At 37.3% G+C, this 26191-nt stretch overlaps 1 protein-coding gene across 1 annotated transcript; it reads left to right on the top strand.

Moving 5' to 3' along the window:
* The first annotated feature begins 60 nt into the window (after nucleotides 1–60).
* Nucleotides 61–24326, top strand: LOC110890473 (pleiotropic drug resistance protein 3). Its single transcript, XM_035989590.1, is given in 35 exon segments — nucleotides 61–251; nucleotides 254–347; nucleotides 350–494; nucleotides 648–771; nucleotides 1959–2044; nucleotides 2300–2384; nucleotides 3910–4069; nucleotides 4179–4255; nucleotides 9532–9585; nucleotides 9681–9771; nucleotides 9887–10188; nucleotides 10267–10406; nucleotides 10408–10471; nucleotides 10473–10547; nucleotides 10637–10671; nucleotides 10673–10860; nucleotides 10863–10947; nucleotides 11015–11175; nucleotides 11266–11369; nucleotides 11504–11657; nucleotides 11743–11874; nucleotides 11970–12043; nucleotides 12128–12305; nucleotides 12308–12459; nucleotides 12550–12840; nucleotides 12947–13030; nucleotides 13157–13290; nucleotides 16628–16855; nucleotides 17459–17498; nucleotides 17500–17642; nucleotides 23209–23263; nucleotides 23266–23322; nucleotides 23324–23455; nucleotides 23908–23966; nucleotides 23968–24326. Coding segments are annotated over 35 exon segments (4305 nt in total). The 5' UTR covers nucleotides 61–134; the 3' UTR covers nucleotides 24173–24326.
* Nucleotides 24327–26191: the final 1865 nt, after the last annotated feature.

Below are 26191 nucleotides of genomic sequence, written 5' to 3' on the forward strand. Positions count from 1 at the left end.
CTGATATATGCATATGTATTTGTTTATACATATGTATATGTATATCTGTATATATACATAATATGTCTATATAATTGCATTCTCTTTATATACTGGTCTCACTGAAAGGAGAAAGCTCTACAAAGCCTTTTATTATGGCTCAGTTAGTTGGCTCTGAAGAAATAGAGTCATTTAGAATTGAGCTATCAGATATTGGAAGAAGTTTCAGATCATCTTTTCGTCGTCGTTCATCTAGTTGGCATGCCAATTCAGAATAAGTTCTGTGAACAACAATGATGAGACAGAGGAGAATCTTCTACAATGGGCTGCAATCGATAGATTGTCAACATTTGAAAGGTTGAGATCGTCTTGTTCGATGAAGAAGATGGAAAGAAGGTGGTTGACGTCACTAAACTCCTTCCTCTTGAGAGACACATGTTCATTGAGAAGCTCATTAAACACATTGAGCACGACAACCTTCGATTGTTGCAGAAGCTTAGAAAAAGAACAGACAAGTAAGTATTCATTTTCTGTTTGAATAATTGGTACTAAATTCATACGTTAGTTTCAATTTCCTCATTATACAAATTTTCTGTTCAGTTAGATGCAATAGTTCCGCTATGTTTTACACATAACGCATTATCTTACAGTTAAATCTGTTTTGTTAGGGTTGGAGTCCAGTTGCCCTCTGTGGAGGTGAGATACAAGAATCTTTGTGTAGAAGCCGAGTGTGAAGTAGTTCATGGCAAGCCTCTCCCAACTCTCTGGAATTCTTTGCAAAGTTCGCTTTCCGTAAGTATCTAACTGTGAACATTACTCTATTTTCTAAGCATAACTGATTATAAATAACAAACTGTTTATTGTTGTTCGTTCAAAGTTAATATCCAGTTCACCGAATTACTAATCACAATCAACACTTTATTTACAAGGTTTATTTTATTCCTTGATATAATGTTTTTTAGTGAATAAGAAGGTACGTCTTGTGTCAAAATTATGTACAAATATTAAATCATTCAAAATGTATTATGGAAAAGTTAATTAGCCGTTTATGTCTGGTAAACATTTTCCCTGTAACTGAAACTGGTATAAAATGAAGAAGGAAATCTGATTGTATTGATTGAATGTGTTGTTTGTACAAGGGGTCTCTCTATATATAGAAGGAGAGAGGGACTAATAAATAAATAAAAATAACATACTAGGGTCTAAACTAATTAATACAACTACCATCTACCAACCAACATTCCCTATAATTTTCGTTAAAGTTAATCGATGGTCTAGGCTAGTTAATTTTTTTGGAGATTACGGATAACACGTGGGAGTGGGTCCCACGCCAAAAAAATATAATTCATAAATATAGTGTTGACTTGTTAATTTTTAATTAATTATAGAACTGTAGATTGTTGTTGGCTTAATTGAAGCATGTAGTACAAAGTTTTACTTCTCGTCTTGATATAAAGACGGATACATTTTTTCAATGTTACCCTGTTACAGTTTTGTGATTTTGCTTTGAATGGGTTGCCAAGGTTATAGTTTTAATACAATCATGACACTAAAGGGTAATATTAATATATTATGTAGCATATGGGCCAGGTGGGCGTGTCACTTGCTTTGGATTACTAAATGTATCAAATAAAGTAAAAGGATTTGTATAATGAGCCGGTAAAGATCAACAAGATTATCGGAGAAATCAAATCTTTGAGCTTCTTATGGATTAATAACCGTGCGAAGTCCGTGTCCGTTGAGTGGTCGAAGTGGAGAGATGTTGATGAATAATAAGGCTAATTGTCTATTGTCTTTGCTTTTGTGTTGTCTTTCTGCCCCAGTCTAGCTGCTTGTTAGATGGGTGTTGTTTTAATGAAATAGTTGTTCCCAAAAAAAAGTAAAAGGATTTGTGCGTGGTTCTCATGTCCGGTCTTTCGGTGATATCTTCCTTGATTTATTATCAAAGTTCCAAAAGATTGCTTTTTTTTTTCTGACAGGACATTGTCATGATACCTGGTCTGACGTCTAATAAGGCGAAGATAACCATCTTAAATGATGTCAGTGGTGTTATTAAGCCAAGAAGGTAAGATTACAACTGCACGCTCTCCCGAGTCTTCTATAATCAAGAATTCAAATGATAAATTCTAGGATATTATACACTATTAAGATCATTAGATATCCTAATTTGTTGCATAAATCACTAATGAGGAGACCTAAACTAGTGGTATCAGTCACTCAGTCTATATAGATATGATTGATTGTGGTTAAAATAATTTGAATAAGCTGCACAAGTGAACAAGGCCTTATTTAATATTTGCTTGTTTGATTATTTTTTCAGGATGACCTTGCTTCTTGGTCCTCCGGGATGTGGAAAAACAACATTGTTGAAAGCACTCTCAGGGAACCTAGAGAAATCTCTCAAGGTTTTTAGAACTTACATTTTCTTGATTTTATAAGCATGATGTATCCATGCAAAGAATAGTTGAACTATTATATATATATATGAGAAGGTTCATTGGGGAACACTAAAAAAGTGGGGAACAGCAGGGGAACCGACTCAAACGAACTACGATTGGACTCATTCCAGCGGCGTTGGAACCGGCTCGTCGAAAACCATGAGAATGAATGAAAAAACCAATCAAAATATTTTTTCTTAATACAAACATCATTATATTTAAAATACAATATCAAAAAAAGAATTTATCTTTAAATAATTCATCTCTCCTTTCAGAATCATTTTTAATAAGTTTTTTACACATGTGTAAATTTTCTTTATTTACGAATATATGTAAATTTAATTTCTAATACTATATTCGAATAATAATGATAAGTGTAAAAAATTTGAATTTGAATTGCTTTTGACCAAGTTCTGGTGGTTTTTATTCGTTCTCACAGTATTTAGTGTTCTCATTTAAACCTTCCACTATACATGCATACATACATACATACATACATACACACATATACATACACACACAGAGGCTGGTTAACGTACAATATTCCTTAACGTACGAGCGTACGCCTGTGAAATTTCGCACATTGTGAAACTCAAAACCATAATCACGCATGTGAAAAACATAATTACGCATGTTGACATGAACTCGGAACACTACTTCACAAACTCGGAACCTACTTCATAAACTTGGAATCTCTTTGGCAAACTCGGAACCTTCATTCAACATGCGTAAAAGATCATATTCGGAATCTACTTCACAATCTCGGAATCCTTTCAGCATGCGTAATTATGTTTCAACATGCGTAATTTCCATAGTGTACACTCGTACGTTAAGCAATATTGTATTTTACACTTTCACTTTATACATACATATATATATATATATATATGTGTGTGTGTGTGTGTGTATATATATGTATGTATATATATATATATGTATGTATATATATGTATATATATGGGGGGTTTAAAACAAGTAATATCCCATTGAATTGTGTGCGTGTGTGCGCGCATGGGCCGCGCGTGTGTAGTGTGAGGTTCAATAGGGAACCATTCATTTAACATGTAAATATATCATAAAAAAATTAATTTAAAAAAATAGAAGTTATTAAAAATATAAAGATGTGTAGAAGTCATTCTAATAAAAAGATCATTTTATAAATTTGTTTTGTAACCTTTTTTTTTACTCTTTTTAAGGTTTTTTTTTTTTTTTTTTTTTTTTTAGTTTTTGAACTTTTTTATTATAAAGACTTCGACATGTATTTATATGCAAAACTCCGATTTTTTTAAATAATTAATCTTATTCATGTTAAATTGAATTTATTATGGTATATTTAACATGTTAAATGCGGACGAACGGATGATGGGTTAAACAAACCACAATTGATGGAATAACCATTGTCAAGATCACTGAGATGTTTATTTTGGTTTGTAGTGAGAGCTACTACCTATGAACTACTTTCACTCAATAATGTTTTATCCATTCAATACAGATTAGTGGTGAAATTTCTTATAATGGATACAAACTAGAAGAATTTGTTCCCCAAAGAACTGCTGCCTATACAAGTCAAAATGATTTGCATATTCCTGAGATGACTGTCAGGGAAACACTTGATTTCTCATCCCGTTGTCAGGGTACCGGAAGCCGTGCAGGTATGACAGACCACTTCTACACACACACAACAAAAACTGCATAGTTTTGTATTCCATTCCAAGGGACAAGGTCTTACGAACTAATTCAAAATCCTTTAATTCTCTAAAGATATTATGATGGAGGTTAACAGAAGGGAGAAAGAAGGAGGGATTATTCCAGATCCCGATATAGACACTTTTATGAAGGTAACATGCTAATATTTATTGTTTATGGAGGTTAAAACACCTCCGACCCAAACAGGCAAGAGGCCAAACAAAAACAAACCTCCGACCCAATCGGGCAAAAGGCACATAATTATAACATATACAACAGGTATTTACACCATTCCTCCCACCGAATGTGTTTTAAAGAAGACCTATATTTTAACCACCCGAACCCTCTAGATTTAACCTCTCCCAGTATGTCTTGCGAGTCAGGATTACCCTCGTTGAAGATCACCTTGTTCCTTCCTTCCCATATGCACCAACACGTTATAATCACAAGACCATGAATGATCTTCTTAGCTTTGTTGCCCAAATTAGAAAACTTATGAGCTTCCATAATATCTTTGAAATCGAAAATGAAAAGGGGTGGAATATTACACCAACCGCTAAAACCTGACCATACTCTATTAGCCATTATACAAGCCGTAAAAGATATTCCACCGACTCCTAATCCTCGCAAAAAGGGCACAAAACCGACGAGTTATTGACGTTCCTTCTCCTTAGATTCGACCTAGTGGCTAATCTATCAAGGTTTGCTCTCCAAGCCATAATGTTGCATTTAAGCGGAACCCATTTGCACTACTGAAAATCCGGGAGATGAGTTAACTGCCCATCTTCTTCCTTCAATTTTTTAATCGATTTCACCGAGAAACTTCCGGAGACATCACCCATCCATTTCTCTGATTCGTTGGAAAGAACCACACCTACGAGAGTATCATGACAGTCTTGCCATTCACCTAATTCAGCTTCCGACTCTGGATCTCTACTCCAATTCCAAATGATATCAAATTGCCTTAACCATGAATGGTTAATCGCCCGTCCACGTATCGGCCCAAAAACTAATGTCAACGCCATTCCCGACGTTACCCTTTATAAAATTGTTTAAACCATTTCCATTTATTTTCAATTTTGAAACCAAGAGGGCAATGTTTTTCCAACATCCGGAAATATTATCGTTTAGCGGAGCAAATTCCAATGATTTAATTTAAAGTGACACGCTTCCACCACCTTCCTCCACAAACTTTGGTTCTCCACCCTAAACCTCCAAACCCATTTCACTAGAAGTGCTTCATTTACCTCTTTGAGGTTGTTAATCCCAACCCCCCCCTCTTTTTAGAATGAGTTACCTAATCCCAAGCCACCCAGTGAATTTTATTTACCTCACTAGACCCGGTCCAAAGAAATTTTCTCATCTTAGCTTCTAAAACATTTATAATACCAATTGGGGCCTTATGTAAAGAGAAAAGATAAATTGGAAGGCTCTCAAGCACCGCATTAATCAAGTGAGCCTACCCCCAATCGAAAGAGTTCTTGTTTTCCACAATGATAAACGGTTATAAAAAATTTCAATCACCGGTTTCCAATAATTAAGTCTGTTCATATTAGCCCTCACCGTAATCCCAATGTTACACCCAATGATGTCCGCTATCTCATAGACCTCACAAGACTCTACCCCCAACCCACATAGATTTGTGTAAGTTAATCTTTAGACCTGAACATAAATAGAAAACCCTCAAAATTCTCGAAACATTTACCGCATTGTCTCTTAACCAGTCTCCCAGAGTTGAAGCGTCGTCCACATATAATAGATGCGAAAGAACCGGGCCATTATTTGGCATTTGAATACCATTAAGAAGCCCCTCTTCTCTTGCTTTAAAAAAATGCTAGACAATGCCTCCATAACGATGAGGAATAGAAAGGGAGATAACAGATCGCCTTGCCTAATACCTTTAGAACATTTAAATTCAAAGGTAGGGGAACCATTAACCAGCACCGAAGAACTGGCTGAAGCTAGAACCCCTTCAATCCACTTGCACCATAAAATAGAAAAACCCATTTGACCCATGACATCTAAGAAAAACTTCCAATTGACATTATCATAGGCTTTTTCAAAATCAATATTTAAAAGGAAGGCCTTTTTTTAGCTTTTCTAATCCATGACAAAATTTCGTTAAGCATTAGGGGGCTATCAAGAATGTACCTTTCTTTAAGAAACAATGTCTGGTTTTCTGAAATGACGGACCAAATCACCTTCTTGAGACGAGTTGCAAGGATTTTTGAGATTGTTTTGCTGATAACTCCGATAAGGTTTATTGGTCTATAGTCTACCAAGCCCACTTAGAATAAGTGTTATGAATGAAGAACTACACCCGGGTGATATTGTACCTTTACTGGAAAAAGAAGCTAACATATTAGAAAAATCAATCTCAAATAAGTTCCAATACCACCTTTTGATGAATTTGAAGTTGAAACCATCCGGTCCAGGCGCTTTATCCGCACCACACTCGAATACCGCAAGTTTTATCTCTTCCGCACTAAATGGCACAGTGAGAGAAGCCGCGTCCCCCTCCGTTAATCTTCTTACGTTGTGACAAATAAGATTAGGTCTGTAAGCTATCTTTTCGTTGAACTCTTTTATAAAAAAAAATATGACCTCTTTTTTAACTAAAGAGGGCTTCGTGATCCATTCCCCATCAATCAAAAAAGCCGTGTTTTCATTCCCTTCCAAATCCCATCTAATCCTAGCTCTTTGTTTAATATCTTTAGCTTTTTAAGCCTCCAACTCTCTTAATTCTTTCATGCATTCCATTTTCGACCATAACTCCTCTTCCGATAGCTCTTTAACTTCAGCTAACTCATCCAATTTTTCCAAATCTTCTCTGAGAATGACTTCTAACTCCCCCTCTTTAGATAAGATTTCCTTCTTCCACTTTTTAAGACTGTCCCAAATAACCTTGAATTTGTGCATTATAACCAAATCTGCCTCCCCACTATAATCACATAACTCCACAACCTTTAAAATTTCCCTTTCGAAATCCTTTCTGTCCATCCACGAGTTAAATATTCTGAACGGTTTGGGGCCAAAGTTTTTTGAGTACACGTTAATATTAGGGGACAGTGATCCGAGTGGAGCCTAGGGAGGGCTGTAAGACATGCTTCCGACCATTCGTTAAAAAATTGTTGACACACTAGGAATCTATCAATTTTACTGAGTTTATTGCTCTTATCTATAAGGAAAGTGAACTTCCTCCCTTTCATGCTATACTCCAACAATCCGTTATCGTTAATGAAATCGCTAAAATTTTTTGCACATGCATTATTAAATTTCTAATTCCTTATCTCATCCTGAGTACGGACCGCATTGAAATCCCCCATAATGACCCACCACCCTGAGCAATCCTCCATGACCGCCCCGATATCCTCCAAAAGAGCTCTTTCTAGAGGAACTTTTTGCGGAGCGTAAATGTTAAGAATATTAATCGCTATACTGCTCCCCTTGATAAACTGCCTCAATAGAATATAATTATTATGTTTAATAGAATCATGTACCTCAAAGACGTTTGGATCACACATGCTAACCACTCCACCAGATCCACCATTGGCGGAACGTGGTCCATCTCGAACTTGCTAGAGCCCCAAAATTCTTGAATTCAATGCCCGAAACGTCCCTAAACTGAATTTCTTGCAATGCCACAAAATTGATCCCGTTCGCACTTCTCAATTCTTTGATCCATCCAACTTTATTTTTAACCCCTCCCCTAGACCTCGAATGTTCACTGATAAAAAAAATCATCTATTTATTTTTTCAATACCTTCTTCCAAGATCGATTCTTTAATCAGACTTTCATGGTTTTGAAGATCGACACCCACTGCACTCCCTAGTATCGATGTTAAACGTGTCTCGGTGTCCAGATTCACCTCCTCCTCACCGACCCACATATTTAAGTCGTTCAAGTCCGACACCTTTTGAGCTACCTCCACCTCCTCTTCTCTAATATTAACCATTGAATCTTCTATATTATCATTAACACACCTGTTATCTGCATCATTTTCCTGACTAACGGATAACGAGCTCTCCTCCTGGATGCCAATCGTTTCATTTAGATCAAAGGGGTCACTTTGCCTTGGTTCTTTTTTTTTTGGCCTAAGAAGCCCATTAACCTCCACCGAATTCTTTCCTCTTCTTTCATTAGGTTTGTTAACTTTTTTAATAATCCTGCTGGGCAAGGTTTAAAAGAACAGAAACGAGTTTCGAGGCGTTTTCCTTCGCCTCACGAGGCGTAAACCTTGAGGCGAAACGAGGCGTAAGGCCGAGGCAATATCAATAAATAAATATAAAATTATATATATTATAAAAATAATAATACTAACTAATTTCATTATCAAATTCATCAAAATCACCAAAACACACATAAAAATGTCATGAAATGCTTGAAATCGACACAAAAAGTCAAAGCATCAAAACAACTACCAAAATCCCTAAGGCGCACCCTTCTTAGCGCCTCAGCCCCTCTGAGGCGCATTAACACTAAAAACCCCATGAGGCACGTCTCAGACTCGTTTTTGGCCGTTTCGCCTCGAGGCGCACGCCTCAAGCGTTTTTTAAAACTATGCTGCTGGGGCCCATACCTTTCCTGCCTTGAAAGAAAAACATCTTGCTTTTCCCATTCAAAACCTTCCCTGTTCCCATAAAAGGATTATGCCTTGGAACTAGCTCCACCTCCTCATCGATACTCTCTTAAAAATCAGAAATTACAAATGTGGCATCTCTAAATTCCCATTACCAATAACCTTCTGTCCGTTATTCACTTCGGGTCTGAAACCTCATAATTGTTTTTGTCTCCTGCACCATCCTTACCGTTACCTTCTTTCTCTGACGGGATGTTGTTTCCGTTAACCTTACCGGAATTTTGCATGATGTTTTCGGTAGTAACATCCATCTTTTCCGTTTCTACTACCAAATTTCCGGAACCTTCGTAATGCCCCTGCTGTTACTTTGGAATTCATTGGCCCTGCCTTCTTCTGCCTCCTGGTCTATCTCCTCCGCCAGTCTTCTGTGGAGCATATTTAGGGTGTTTTCTGTACGTGTAGATCACAGATCACTTTCAGTAGTGGACAAGTTATCTTTTCATTCAAACTTTGACTAGAAGTTCTTGAAACTTCTGTTCTCAAATTTATGAATCCTAAGTTTATGTTCATTATGATTGTTATTATATTGTTATACGTTATTCGAAATCCTTTATAGAACTTTCATACAATATTATTTGTTTTAAGATATTAACCATTCAGATTTATTAAGGGAATAGGTTAGTAATCATTTGGAGTGAATCCTCAAAAACAACAAAACCTCATGTAGTCAAGCTGTTTACATTTTGAGAATATAAGATAATGCAATATGGAACGGTGGGGTATTTTTTTCTCATTTGTGATAATATATAGGAACTGTTGTCTTACTCAACCATGTTTAATTTCCATAGGCAATTTCCATTGATGGACAAAGGACAACTCTTCAGACAAACTACATACTAAAGGTATTTCTTTTAGCTGATGTGAGCTTACCATATATTGTTACATATATGGATATGCAAAGTACACTGATTTTGCCATCATTATCATGTTATTCCAGATTTTAGGACTCGATATTTGTGCTGATACCATGTTTGGAGATGACATGCGGAGAGGAATCTCTGGCGGTCAAAAGAAAAGATTGACTACAGGTAACTTCTTCATTTGATGCCCTTTAGACATGGTCAATACATCAGCCCTATTTGATCACCTTTATTGCCTGCTACCTTCATGCAAATATAATTTACCTTGTATGGTTGTTTGCAGGGGAGATGATTGTCGGTCCCACAAAAGCTTTATATATGGACGAGATATCAAATGGGTTAGACAGCTCCACTACGTATCAGATAATCACTTGTCTTCAGCAGTTGGCACATATAACAGATGCTTCTATACTCATTTCACTTCTTCAGCCATCACCAGAAGCATTTGATCTCTTTGATGACATTATGTTAATGGCAGAAGGTATGATTGTGTATCATGGTCCCCGCAGTAATGTATTAGAGTATTTTGAGGGTCTTGGTTTTAAGTGCCCCGAGAGAAAAGGCGTAGCTGACTTCCTTCAAGAGGTAATATCACATCCATGTCCAACAGTTGGGAAATAAGTTCTCAAAATGACTTATTATGCAATAAAAACTTATTCATAGGTTGTGTCAAGGAAAGATCAAGCAGCATACTGGTGCCGGACCGAAGAAGCATATAATTATGTCTCTGTTCAAACCTTATCCATGAGATTTAAGCAGTCTTGTTCGGGTAAAGAAATTGATGATGATATATCTAAACCCTTCACGAGATGCAAACCATGAAGATGCCATTTCTTTCCATGTGTATTCTCTTTCTAAATGGGATCTTTTTTAAAGCTTGTATGTCTAGAGAGCTTCTTCTCATGAAAAGAAATTCTTTTGTTTACATCTTCAAAACAGTCCAGGTACTAATCACTACTTTCACCATCTTATGCCATTATTTAGCTATCATCTCTCTGTTAATATGAAAAGTTGTCCTATTACTTGTGTGCAGCTCACCATAATTGCAGTAATCACAATGACTGTCTTTCAGAACAAGATTGAAGCCTGATAGCACTGATGCAAATTATTACCTTGGTTCACTCTTTTATGCACTTATAATTCTTATCGTTGATGGGTTCCCAGAAGCGGCTATGACAGTTTCAAGACTTCCAAATTTCTATAAACAGAGGGATATGTACTTCTACCCCGCATGGGCTTATGCAATTCCAGCATCCATTTTAAGATTCCCCTGTCATTGTTGGAAGCCACTATTTGGACATGTCTCACTTATTATGTTATTGGATACAGTCCTGAACCAGGGAGGTGAGCATCGCGTAAACTATTTTATGTACATATGTTAGAAGTTTTGATTTTGCTTCCACTTGCATAGGTTCTTCCGCCAGCTATTGCTACTTTTTGGGGCTCACTTCACTTCAATATCCTTGTTCCGGTTCCTTGCATCAGTGTTTCAAACCGTCGTTTCTTCTACAACTGCAGGCGGTATATCAATATTATTTCTGCTAACGTTTGGTGGCTTCATTATACCACACAGTAGGTTCCCTGAATTTATATTTATATTTTTTTATATGTAGCTCTATAAATATTTACAGATTTAACTATTGGGATGTGAACTGGTTGCAGCTTCAATGCCAGCTTGGTTAAAATGGGGATTCTGGTTTTGCCCACTGTCATATGGTGAAATAGGCCTTGCTGTGAATGAATTTCTTTCTCCCAGATGGAACAAGGTAAATCACTAGAGTCCTTATTTAATGTTGTCCAGTGTCATAATTCCGAACGTATCAAAACTTGTTTCAAGTTGAGATTTTATCTACGCTAGCTGAATTTGCATAAATAACATACTGGCTAAACTTTCAAACAGATGACTTCTACAAACACAACCATAGGTTTACAAACACTTAAAAGCCGTGGTCTAGACTTTGAGGGATACTATTACTGGATATGTCTTGGTGCCTTGTATGGTTTTGCACTGCTATTCAACATAGGCTTCATCTTGGCTTTAAGCTACTTTAAAGGTAACTTCATCTTTTTAATAGTAAGTGAATTTTGAATTTATAGTTCCCTGTTATCATTACTTCGCATCCGTATTTACAATTTCAGCTCCGGGTACTCGTGCCATTATTTCCAAGGAAAAGATATCTCAAATACATGGAAGTGAAGGATCTAAACACCAAATTCACAACAATGAAACAACTAAAAATTCCAATATTAATATCTTAGAGACGCATGAAGGTTAGGATATGTTGTAACATTTTGTTGACTAAGATACATATGATTTCGGGTCTGTTGTTCATCAGTAGATATTTATCTGTGCACTTATTTTACAGGAAAAATGGTGTTACCTTTTGAACCACTAACAGTTACCTTTCAAGATCTACAATACTATGTTGAACCCTCACCGGTATATGGTCAAAATTATCTCATTTAGATCTTAAATGTTAAACATCTTTTGTTCAGATTATGCTATAGGTGATTGTTGTGTTAGGAAATGAGAGAGCATGGCTTTACTGGGAAAAGACTTCAGTTACTTCGTGACATCACAGGCGCTTTTAGACCCGGTGTTCTTACAGCGTTAATGGGTGTAAGTGGTGCTGGAAAAACAACACTTCTTGATGTTCTTGCTGGAAGGAAAACAAGTGGCATTGTTGAAGGAGAGATTAGGATTGGGGGTATCCAAAAGTTCAAGATACATTTGCAAGGATTTCAGGTTACTGTGAACAAATTGATGTACACTCTCCTCAAATTACAGTTGAAGAATCAGTCATATTTTCTGCATGGCTCCGTCTTCATCCTGACATTGATTCAAAAACTAAATACGTATGAGATATCTTTCTGGAAAGTTTACACAGAAATTATTTGCTTAATTACTTTTGATAATTTGACATAAGTTTTCTATTGGATGTACAGAAATTTATAGAAGAAATAATGGAAACAGTGGAGCTTTATGCCATAAAAGATTCCTTGGTCGGGATTCCTGGGGTTAGTGGTCTATCAACAGAGCAGCGTAAGCGGCTCACAATTGCTGTTGAAGTTGTTGCTAATCCTTCAATTATATTCATGGATGAACCTACAACCGGACTGGATGCTCGATCAGCTGCCATTGTTATGCGGGCTGTGAAGAATATTGTTGATACAGGAAGAACAATTGTCTGTACCATTCACCAACCTAGCATTGACATTTTTGAGGCCTTTGATGAGGTAGAACAGAGATACTTAACTATTTTTGGACCGTTGGGTGCAATTTTTTTTTTTTGTATAGTTTGACATCAAATATCTTATATATAGCCCATCCATGTTCTTGCAGTTAATCCTATTAAAAAATGGTGGACGCATGATCTACTGTGGGCCCGTGGGGCACAATTCATGCAGGGTGATTGAATACTTTGAGGTTAGTTGACCTTATAACAGATGTACATGTTATACATACATCATCCCTTTTTTGCTTCCAGCAAGGAATTTTCGTGTATCATAATTTGTAAAATCTTCAATTTACATGAAATGTCTTTTGAAATAGAGCATCTCTGGGGTGCCGAAGATTAGAGACAACTATAATCCAGCAACATGGATGTTAGAGATTACTTCAGCATCAGTGGAAGCTGAAGTTGGAGTTGATTTTGGACAAATCTATTCTACTTCAACTTTGTACGAGTAAGTTACATTGTATGTCTATGGAATTGCTGACATTGCTCTTTTTTGGCATGAGTTGGGGTGGGAGGTTATTAGGAACTAGAAAATAGGCTGGTTTATTGGAAAACTTAGATAGTCAGCCCGATTCGAGAGGGTCTTGTCTCCAATACAAAAATACTGATAACCAGAACAACCCATGGCTTTATAGCCTAGTGGCATCTTGTGGGTGGGATAAGGCTTTGTGACCAATAGGTCTTGGGTTCGATTCCCACAAGGGAGTTTTTCCCATATTTATTGGGTTTCCTCCTGAATTGGTGTATAGGCATTATGCCTAGTGGAGATGGATATGATCGGGTGGTTCCACCGGTAGCACGATGATACTCCAATGGTCCGTCAGTGATCCAAATTTGCCGTTCAAAAAAAAAAAAAAAAAAAAAAAAACTAGAACATGAAATGAAATACTTGAATGAAAAGTAAAAGAGTTACTTCCTAAATTCAGCCTTTTGACTTTCCTTTTGACTTTGACTCTTCTAAAATTTAGCCCATCTAGATTTTAATTAGCAGGTTTGGATTTTTATAAAACTGACTATTAATAGAGCCATCCTCTATTTATTCTAGATATGACTTGGTCTCAACATATTTGTTGGAAAATCAGGCCCCAAATGAACACAAAAACACCCGGCTCAACTCTTTTTTTTATAAATCAAAATCACCCAAAGTAAACGTTTCTAAATAATCGCTTCAACTATCAGACTGTGATGAGATTAGTCCAACAATCACTTCCCTAATCTTGTTTTAGACACATTATCCTTCACATCCGCACCTATGTTGTCAAAAGCGCGCCGGGCGCGCGCTCAGGCGCAGCGAGGCGAGGCTAAAGCGCCTGGTGGTAGCTTAGGTGCAAATCTGGGCTTTTTTTTTTGTAAAAACGGTGCTCAGGCGAGCGCCCGGAACCAGGCGAGCAAGAGAAAACCGTGGGCTTAATTCTGTCAGGCGCTCCTTTCTTTTTTTATGCTATTTTTTAAAGCTTTTACAGCTTTCTCCTTTCTTTTTTATGCTATTTTTTAAAGCTTTTTACAGCTTTTTCACAGCAGTAAACCATTGTTTCAACTGACTTAAAAAGTCAACCTTTTAACCATTGGATAAAGATTTGTCTCCTTGTCCTTTTTAATCTAATCAGCCATCACCAGACCATACTCATCTTTTTTTAAAAATTAAAACACCAAAATTAAATGGCTTTTATAATAGTTTTTTTTATATGTGGAATTGTGTTAATTTTCAAAGCATAATATATCTTTTAATTTTTTTCCTCTATAGGCGCCTTTCTTAAAAAAGCCTTCGCTTTTTTGCGCCTTGCGCCTAGGCTCCAGGCGAGGCCTATGCGCCTCGCCTGCGCCTTGCGTCTTTGACAAACGCACCCTTATCGGCACCTTCAATTCCTTTATTATACCATGCTACTACGATTACTTCCTGGTCGTGAGCCACCTGCTACTGGCCACCAACCAGAAAACAATCCCCGCCCCTTTTCCGTCTTCCGAGCCGCTAAATGAAAAGTACCCCGCTAATTCGTTTTTACCGCGTTGTTTAGTTAGATTACTTCTGCCAAAAGAACGAGCTACCCTGCATTTTTGTTCTTATCCTAGGCGACGAAGAAAACTGGTCTTGATCTTACCTAGATTGAAAGTTGTTAATGCGATCAAACCTGTTGTAAAACTTGCTATTGAACTAACCTGCTTGATCAACACTCCTGGTGCTTCGTTAGAAGAAATCATGCTGGTGTTGTCAAGAAACCCCACTTCTTTGATTCTTGACCAGCCAATCCCTGCAGAATACTACCAACCACTGCTGGCCAGATCGTACTCCCCGACACTGGTCACTCAAACCACCTTGTCATCGCCGCCGTACAACACCTCACAACCCCAAAAACTAGCCACATCCTATTGCTTTAAAGCGGCTTTTCCTTAGCTAATTGATTATCTTGCTTTGTTTTCCTTAGCTCGACCGCTTCCCATTTCCTTTCTTTTTATTCCTTTGTGTTGACCAATAAAAACCCACTTTATTTTGTTAACTCCGATGTGGCCACGGAATCACCTAGCCTAGCACATTCATCCAGTTCTTCAAACCTAGAACCAAACCCACGATCAACATTCAGCCCATGCAACCGTACCTTCAAGTTTTCTTCGAAAAAAATAAAATTCTTCCAAAAAAAGTATGTCCCCTTTTTCTTTTTATACATCTTCCTTTCGTTTTTCTTTTTCCTTTTCTTCTTCTTCTTCCTCTTCTTATGACCCGTATTCTTCTGTGATTGGTTCCTCCTTCCCGGTTTACAAGCTTTGGTACCAACTGTTGGGAAATCGGGTCCAAACATACACAAAAACACGAGATGAACGAACTCACTCGACTCTTGTTTATTAAAAGCAAAGTACACCAATCCCAATAACCATAAACATCTTTTTATACCAACCAAACTTAATGACCAAGAAACCTAATTAAGCTAAAGGGTGTGGGGGCATGGTTGGGTCATCAATCGCCATGTAGGACCATTAATGAATTGCTACCACCCCCTTACCTCATTCACCATGGTTGGCATGGATTAAACCATGACAACCATGAGCCTCCTTTCCTTTTTCAATATTTCCTTTTCCTTTTTCACAAAAATAAATTAAAATAAGAGAATAGTGGTTTGGGTCATGACCACACCCTTAGGGTAGTGGTTTTGAATGATGGATTAAAAGTGAGTGACATGGCGCTGACGTGGACGGTCATGGAGACCATAAGGATCATGACCACACCCTATAGCCTTAGTAATTAGACTCAATTACACTCAAGTTAGGAAAGTAAATCAAACCAATTCTGAACTTACCAAATAAACGAATAAATATACTTAACTAAATAATATAACCTCAATAAACCTTTCTAAATAATCCCTCCAACAATCGGATTATGACAAGATTAGTCCAACGATATTGGTAGGTCTGAAGGTAAGATTTTCACTAAAACAATTAAAGCTTGTAGTGATCTTGTACGTCTGCCTTTTGTTTACTCCCTTCTTTCCCCAGTTGAACTTTTGGTTTAGGGTTAGAAAATGATTTTTGTTTACTTCTACTTTTTGAGTAAAAGGTTAATGTGTTCTGCTGTGGATGGAGCAGTGTTGCATATTCTTTTGCTTTAGGATTTTCAAACAGGTCCTGCCTTGCCCCTGTAGATGTATGTTTAATTATAGGATTGCCAAAAAGTTATTGACATTCCAGGATTTCTGCATGTATTGTACCATACCATTTCAACTATTAGCTTGCATTTGTCTACTTTGAGCATTTATTTTTTTGTCTAACTAATTATGTTCTTTTTATTACAATAGAAGCAATAAACAACTTGTAAGCACATTTAGTAAACCCCCAGCTGATTCAAAAGACTTGTATTTTCCAACACGTTTCCCACTAAATGGTTGGGGCCAGTTTAAGGCTTGCCTATGGAAACAACACTTGTCTTATTGGAGAAGTCCCTCATACAACTTGATGCGTTCCCTGCATATGCTCCTTGCCTCGCTTATTTTCGGGTTACTCTTCTGGGACCAAGGGAGGAAAATGTAAGTTTAAAAGTACTCATGCATTTCTTGTGTGCTCCTAAATGCATTTTAATGTAGGTGCTATAGATGGACTCCTTTTGGGCTAGATGGATATTTATGTGCACATAAGCGTTCATGCTACTCATTCAAGAATATCGCACGCAATCCTTTAGATGCTCATATAAAGCATGAATAATTGTAGGCGTTTAGTCGTAAAACTTGATTTCTAACTCAATTTAGAATGTAAACCCATCAGAATGGCGTAATCATTTTGATTCAATCACTTAATAAATATTTCAATGTACAATTTACATGCTTCTAATATACAAATTGCAACTATGATTGCTCAAATTTCCATTTACACCAACAAATATAGTGATATATTATAAAAAAAGGTAGGATTTTAGTACATCAAGAATATATCAAGGCCTAGTTTTGTAGTTGAAGAGCTTATCCTTCTGTAATAGTCATTAACTATTTATTTATTCCATGGAATCCCAAGAATTAAATTAAATCTCCACCATAAAGTTGCATCATTGCCATTCTTATAATATCATCTCCTTTATGTTTTCTTCAAACTACGCTGAAATTATCTAATATGATATCCTTGCGTGTGCGTGACAGACATAACCAACAAAGTTTATTCAATGTTCTTGGTTCAATGTTTCACTGCTGTAATTTTCTGTGGCATAAACAACTCGTCTTCAGCTATACCATATGTTTCCATGGAGCGGACTGTTCTGTATCGCGAAAGGTTTTCTGGGATGTATGCATCATGGGCTTATGCTCTTGCACAGGTATTCACAAAAGCTTTCTATTCAATTTTTTTTGGAGATTTATATGATGCTGTTATGTGAAACCGAGTTAATCTCTTAATCCATAAGTTAGTTAGTTAATAGATAGTTTAGTTTATTGCTACAAGACGGTTACAAGGCGGTTATGAAACTAAGGGACTAAAGTTGACAACATGGAACTTGGTAACCACATCATTTAGCGAAGAGGTGTGTCCCTCTCACACACCCATTCGGTTTCGACTTCAAGGCACAAGGAAAAGACATGACGGTTCGGATTAGTGGCTGGAAATCAACACACCCTTTCAAGATCAATCTCAACCACACAATCCTAGAGACATACCCTTTCACGAAGAGTTGTGTCTATTCATTCGTGCCTCTTAGAAACTATAAATAGAGATAGTTAGATTTCATTTTGTATTCACTACTCTCATTCGATTTGTATGTATTACACTTATTCGATTATTATAAAGTTGTTGTTATTCAAGTTATTCACGCTCGTTAGAGATCAAGATCCAAGTTCGGGCCAACAAAGTGGTATCAGAGCATCAGGCTCTAGGCGTGGGAATCGCAAGGCATCGCAGGGAATTCGCGATCAGGTTTCAATTTCGTTTAAATTCGCAAAGTTTCAATTTCAGAATTTATTTTCGGTTCTAGGAAGTCGGTTGAACCGAACGGTTAGGAATCTAGGGTTCGTTTGTTTTGATTCCGGGGTTATAGTGCGAATTAGTTTGATTTGGTTGTTTTGGTTATTACACGATTCGGGAATCGGGGTTGTTAAGATATATTGAAACCAAAAGAAAGTTTATTAGAAAGTGAAGATTATTCGGCAGGAAGATATGTCAGGAGCATCCGGGCAAAGTCGATAAATGGAAATTCTCTTTCCCAGTTTCAGTGTCCGATTCTGAAACCAACAAACTATACGGTTTGGGCTATTCGTATCAAGACGATTCTTGAAGCGAATGGTTTGTGGGAAACGATTGAACCGGCAGAAAATGCAACGGTAGACACGAAGAAAGATAAGTCTGCCATTGCATATTTGTTTCAAGCAATACCAGAGGACGTTGTATTGCAAGTTGCAAGTTGTAAGACTGCAAAGGAGATTTGGGAAAATCTAAGGATTAGACACGTTGGCGTAGATCGGGTACAAAAGGCGCGTATGCACACGCTAATGTCAGAATTTGAATGTTGCAAATGAAGGATGACGACACTATTGATTCATTTACCGCAAAGATCAATAGTATCGTTACCCGAGCAACAGAAGTAGGATCGACTATGAGTCAACCGACTCTAGTACGCAAACTCCTAAATGGCGTACCGGATAGGTTTACTCAAATCGTTGCCTCTATGGAACAATACTCCGATATAGAAACCATGACGCTACAAGAAGCGGTCGGAAGATTAAAGACGTATGAAGAACGTCTCAAGTTAAAGAAAGGAAATCAAGGGGAAAGCCAAGATAGGCTTATGTTTACACATCAGGATAACAACAGAGGAAGGCAATTTGGAAACCGCGGTCGTGGTAGGTTTAACCAGACGCGTGGAAATTGGCGAAACAACGGAAATAGGCAAAGTCCCAGAAACGAAGGATCTACATCAAGGCCCAGAAATGGAAATTCAAGAAACTGGAGGAAGTTTGCAAGAACCGACTTAAGTAAGATCCAATGTTTTAAGTGTCAGAAGTTTGGACACTACAGGAAGGATTGTTCTGAGAAAGACGAAGTGCAAGAACATTCAAACCTCGTCGAGGAAGACGAAGCACCCGTATTGTTGATGACAATACAAGAAGAAAATGTTCAAGAAAGGGCTCTGCTAAACGAGGAACAGATAAAACCGCAAGTTATGCCTCAGGAGACGAAAATCTATGGTACTTAGACAACGGTGCAGCAACCACATGACAGGAGTGCGAAGTCACTTCAAGGAGTTAGATGAAACGGTGACAGGGCAAGTACGTTTTGGTGATGGGTCACACGTAGAAATTAAAGGCAAAGGTTCAATACTACTGGAATGTATGAATCAAGAACAAAAGATTGTTTCACAAGTATACTACATTCCAAGTCTGAAGACCAATATATTGAGCCTCGGACAACTTACAGAAATGGTTGCAAAGTGGTTATGGACGGAGATTACTTACTATCCGAGATCGAAACAGAAAGCTACTAATGCGAGTCAAAAGATTGAAGAACAGGCTGTACAAGGTCAAACTGAAGACCAATCTGACTATCAAAGACGGAAGACATAGCATGGTTATGGCACGCGAGGTTAGGCCATTTACACTTCGACGCTATTAAAGAAATGACTCGTAAGAACTTGGTACATGGAGTTCCCCAAATAAGTCATGCTAGTCAAGTTGTGACGCATGCTTATTAGGAAAGCATAGTAGGGCACCATTTCCAAATCAGGCAAAGTTCAGATCCTTAAAACCTCTGGACTTAGTCTATGGAGATTTGTGTGGTCCTATAACTCCACCAACACATGCTGGGAAGAAGTATATATTCTTACTTGTAGACGACTGTACTCGCTACATGTGGCATATTTACTAACTTCCAAGGATCAAGCATTCGAAACATTCAAGGAGTTCAAAGAAAAGGTGGAAAAGGAAGCGCAGACCAAGTTAAAAATGCTAAGGACGGATAGAGGAGGTGAATTCACATCGGCTGAATTCAACAAGTATTGCAAAACAAATGGCATAGCAAGACAGCTTACAGCACCATACTCCCCACAGCAAAATGGAGTAGTAGAAAGACGAAACAGGACGATGTTATCCACTACTCGCAGTATGTTAAAGGCAATGAACATGCCACAGAACTTTTGGGGTGAAGCAGTACGACACGCGATATACGTACTAAACAGGGTTCCGACAAAAGCCCTGGTGAAACAAGACCCATTTGAAGCACTGAAAGGAAGGAAGCCAAATTAGAACATTGAAAGTTTTTGGCTGCACTGCTTACGCTAAGGTACTACCACTTCAACAAAAGAAGTTAGATGATAGAAGCGCACCTATGGTTTATCTTGGAATAGAAGAAGGATCAAAGGCGTATAGATTATATGATCCAGCAAAGAACAAGATATGTGTCAGTAGAGATGTAAAGTTCATGGAAGGTCAACCATGGAACTGGGATAGTTATATGGAAACGGTAGATTCAGGGAATCCCGAATGGACGAACTTTGTCATTCATGAAGATGACATACCACCAGAGTTAGAAGAAAATGAGCCAAGTAGTCCAGGCAGTAGCGGACCAGGCAGTAGCGGGCCACATCATGACGATTCAGGAGTAGATCAGACAGAAGAACAAGACTCCTATGTAACCCCGCCAGCATATTCATACAATCAGAACTCAGCAGGAAATTCAAGCAACATACAAAATGGAGGTCCATCCACTTCTGAAAGTACAACAGGAAATATCAGCAATACTCCAGTAAGACTAAGAAGTCTCGAAGAACTGTATGACGAAACAGAAGAAATTCAGTTAGATCCACATGAATTATTACTCGCTGAAGAAGAACCAAGGAATTACAAGAAAGCATCTAGTGACAGAAAGTGGATTGAAGCAATGAAGGCTGAGTTAGACTCGATAAACAAGAATAACACTTGGAGCTTGACGGAATTGCCAAAAGATCACAAGGCAATAGGCTTAAAGTGGGTATTCAAGACTAAGAAAGATGCAAATGGAAATATTGTCAGACACAAAGCAAGGCTAGTTGCAAAGGGATATGTTCAGCAACATGGAATAGACTTTGACGAAGTCTTTGCACCAGTAGCACGTATGGAGACGGTACGACTAATGTTGGCTTTAGCAGCATATCAAGGTTGGGAGGTACATCATCTAGATGTGAAATCTGCATTCTTACACGGAGACCTCAAGGAGGAAGTTTATGTATCACAACCAGAAGGATTTATAAAGCCAGGAAATGAAGGAAAGGTTTACAGACTATCGAAAGCACTGTATGGATTAAGACAAGCACCAAGAGCTTGGAATATGAAGTTAGATCAAACCCTAAAGTCACTTAACTTCAAGAAGTGCACTTTAGAAAGCGCAATCTATACAAGAACAAGTGAAGCCTCTACACTAATAGTTGGAGTCTACGTTGATGACTTGATAGTCACTGGAACATCAAAGAAGGAAATAGACATCTTCAAGTCTCAGATGAAGAACAAGTTTGATATGAGCGATCTAGGATTGCTAGCATACTATCTGGGAATCGAAGTAATTCAAGCAGGGGGTGAGATAGGCATCAAGCAGACAGGATACATCAATAAGATACTCAAAGACGCTGATATGTTATCCTGCAATGACACAAAGACACCCATGATCCGGGAACTCAATTAACAAAGACTGAAGAAGGAGATCTAGTAGATGCAACACACTACAGAAGCCTGATAGGATCTCTCAGGTACTTATTACATACAAGACCAGATCTATGTTACCCAGTCAGTCTACTTAGTAGATTCATGCAAGAACCAAAGGAGCAACACCTGAAAGCAGTAAAGCAAATACTGTTAATCAAAGGAACTAAAGAAGCATGGAATCATTTACAAAACACGGAGGATGTAAGATCACAGGTTAATAGCGACAGTGAGTTTTGGAGTTAATACATAGGACAAGAATGGAAAAGGAACAACTGTCTGGTATTCTACTTTGGAGAATACCTAAGGCCTGGTTGTCACAAAAGCAACAAACAGTTGGCACTCTCATCATGCGAATCAGAAATTTATGGCAGCCACTGCAGCAGCATGTCAAGCACTATGGCTTAAAAGACTGTTAAGTGAAATCACAGGCTGGAAGGAAGAGAAGATAACACTCAGAGTAGATAATGTTTCAGCATAGCACTCATGAGAAATCCAGTCTTTCACGGAAGAAGCAAGCACATTGACACACGCTATCACTTCATAAGAGAATGCGTGGAAAACGAAGATATCACTGTGGAGCACATAAGTGGAGAACTACAACGGGCAGATATACTAACAAAGGCACTAGCAAGGATCAAGTTTGCTACAATGAGGGAACTGCTCGGAATTCAAGATTTAAAGCAACTCATGGATGTTCGAGATTAAGGGGGTGAATGAAACGAGTTAATCTCTTAATCCATAAGTTAGTTAGTTAGAATAGATAGTTTAGTTTATTGCTACAAGACGGTTACAAGGCGTTTTATGAAAACTAAGGGACTAAAGTTGACAACATGGAACTTGGTAACCACCATCATTTAGCGAAGAGGTGTGTCCCTCTCACACACCCATTCGGTTTCGACTTCAAGGCACAAGGAAAAGACATGACGGTTCGGATTAGTGGCTGGAAATCAACACACCCTTTTCAAGATCAATCTCAACCACACAATCCTAGAGACATACCCTTTCACGAAGAGTTGTGTCTATTCATTCGTGCCTCTTAGAAACTATAAATAGAGATAGTTAGATTTCATTTTTGTATTCACTACTCTCATTCGATTTGTATGTATGACACTATTCGATTATTATAAAGTTGTTGTTATTCAAGTTATTCATCGTTAGAGATCAAGATCCAAGTTCGGGGCCAACATTATGTGTTAAAACTGTTTTTGTTAAAATCTTGTAGGTGACGATCGAGTTCCATATCTCTTTGCCCAGTCACTTGCCTTTGTGTGCATCACATATCCTAATGATTGGATATTTATTGGTCAGCATACAAGGTTTTCTGCTACTTCTATACATTCTTGTGGCACATTGATGTACTTCACCTATCTGGGAATGCTGCTCGTTGCTGTTACACCAAGCTTTCCAGTAGCTGCCATTCTACAATCTGCCTTTTACACAATGTTTAACTTGTTTGCAGGATTTTTAATCCCTAAACCGGTAATTCCCGAAACTCTTAACCTGCCCTTTTTTATTTGAGGTTTTTGAATTAGAGCGAGAACAGGCCATCAGGGAAAACTCATCGGACCAACCAATACCCTGCTACCGGTGGGACTAGATAAAGCGTAATTACACCAGCAGAAGGTGGCCTTCAAAGGTTAAGGCAGGAATCTGGCGATTAGGTTGTGTGCCACTCTTGATGGTTCCATTATAGCATTCGAGGTCACCAGACGACAACGTTAAAGCTCATATGGGATTCCTCAATTTTGGAGAAAGTTTTGGAAACTATATAACCATAAAAGACGTCGGTCCTACATACTTTATGAAAAGTCGGCCTAGGATGTCACATGCATGTCTTGATCTGACCCTTCATACGAGAATTTTATAATTGCATCCAACATGATGGAATTGTGGGGACTAATGGGTTTTTTTTTTTTCCTTTTTTTTTGCAGAAAATTCCGAATTGGTGGATATGGCTGTACTATCTAACTCCTACATCATGGTCACTTAGCAATGCTTACTTCTCAATATGGTGATGTGAAGACGGAGATCTTAGTCTTTGGGGAAGCTAAATCTGTGGAAGCTTTCATAAGAGATTACTTTGGGTACCATCATGACCTATTACCACTCACCTTTGGTATCCTTACATTATATCCTATTCTTCTTGCTTCTCTGTTTGCATTGTGCATATCAAAACTTAACTTTCAGAAAAGGTAAATTGTGCAGTCAAAGTGTTGTGCATCATCATGTCCATTCAGAAAAAATGTGAATCTATATTGTAACAAAGTGAATGAACTTCACAATATCTTCTATTGAAACATGAAATTTTGAAAGTACTTACTTCATCTAAATGCTTCAGATGGTTTGTTTCTTTCATCAAGATCTGAGAATGTTTTTAAGTTTATATATACACAATAATATTTGTAATGCAACAACCCCAAACCAACTTAGGTAATCAGGATTTACACTTTAGGTCATTATAACTTTTGAAGCAGAATACTTCCCACTTAAAAGGTTATTCTTATTTAATTTTTATATTAACTCAAATTGTGCTATCCTATGACCTATGATATTCATGTGCCTGGATTAGATATATTTTTATATAGGGATTTCGTTCACACAAATTTAGTTTTAAAATAATTTTACCTTATGACTAAACTATACACATAAAGGGCAAGTGTACCCGTCGGATAGTAATATAGTATGTAGGTAAGAACCGGATATCAAGTTGTGGATACGGTGTCTTAGTACTAAATTGTCGTTATTTTAAAGGCTTTTCAAATAGCAAGTTGACTTCCTAATTTTAGCATGCAAGTAATAAAAATACTAAGGTAACAAATTTTAACATATCTAATAGGAAGTTGTCTAAACTAAGTATCCACTTTTGATCATGTGATAACTACGGGAAGCACTAGTGATGACACAACCTCTAAATTAACTATGTTCCGGCCAAGGATCCTAGTTTTATAGTTCTTTCGGAAAATTAAAATAACTATCACTCTAATCACATAAGAATCATTCTTTAAGCTTGGTTGTAAAGTTGATGTTAATCTTTTAACAAGAGTTATTTGTTCATCCAAAACTCCTAACTCGACAAATTAGGGAAAACTAATATGAAAAACACACTAATCACCCTATATTGCTTTTAAGTAGATAATACCCTAGTGTTGTTCTTGATATGAATAACAAGCATGATCATGCTAAATAACAATTTTGGCCTAAATCATCATACTTACACAATTACATGCTATAGAATTCACATTAACATTACTATGATCTTTCCAAATTCAAATGCAAGCATTCATACACATTTCAAATCATCATTCATATCATGTTAACAATCACCATTCCTAGTATCATGTTATGAACCAAATTACAAGTAACAAGATTCCATAATTACAATCTACACATGGGTTATCCAACATGTCATGAGCAAAATTATAATCAAACATTCATGATGAACAACATGAAGATGCATATGAACTCTAAGAACAAGACTAGAATATTATCATGAAGATCAACAACTTATCATCACATCTACTTCCATATCATCATAATCACAAAAGCTTCAACATTGTTTAGACAACTCAAAGATTTTTCCTCTAAGGATCACCATAACTAATACAAATTGTTCAAAGATTTCACAAATTAACATGAACACAAAGTAGGTATAACCAAGTTCAAAGCAAGTAACAAGTGGTGGATGATTAAGTCTTCAAGTGACTAATGTGACAATTGTGATCTGTAAACGATGTACGATGTAAAACAATATCAATTATCAATGAAACGATGTGTTTTGGTGTTAATATTTGTGTATTTGTGTTTGACGATTTTACGTTTTGATTCTAGTTCGATTTCAAGCTTTAAATCGCTTTCTTGAAAGTTATACGCAAATTAATGCGTAAACGTAATCAGTTTAACGCGACGAACACTCCAGAACAGTGACATAGGCTTAACATACCTTAAATAACCTTTACATAACTTAGAAATAAGTTTTGAAGGGTTTGGTGTGTCGAAAACAAGTATATTCAATCGCAGGGACTATTTTTGAATAAATGCGAAAGTATGCCGATTCGTATAGTAACAAACATTCTGGAACTTGATCATAAGCCAAACATACCCTAAATATCCTTTACATAGCTTAGAAATAGGCTTTGAGGGGTTCGGTATGCGAAAATAAACTTTTTGATCAATAGGGACTAAAAGCGTCAAAAAGTGCATAAGTTTGCATTTAAG

The sequence above is a fragment of the Helianthus annuus genome, chromosome 4, assembly GCF_002127325.2.
Source record: "Helianthus annuus cultivar XRQ/B chromosome 4, HanXRQr2.0-SUNRISE, whole genome shotgun sequence".
Classification (NCBI taxonomy): Eukaryota; Viridiplantae; Streptophyta; class Magnoliopsida; order Asterales; family Asteraceae; genus Helianthus; species Helianthus annuus.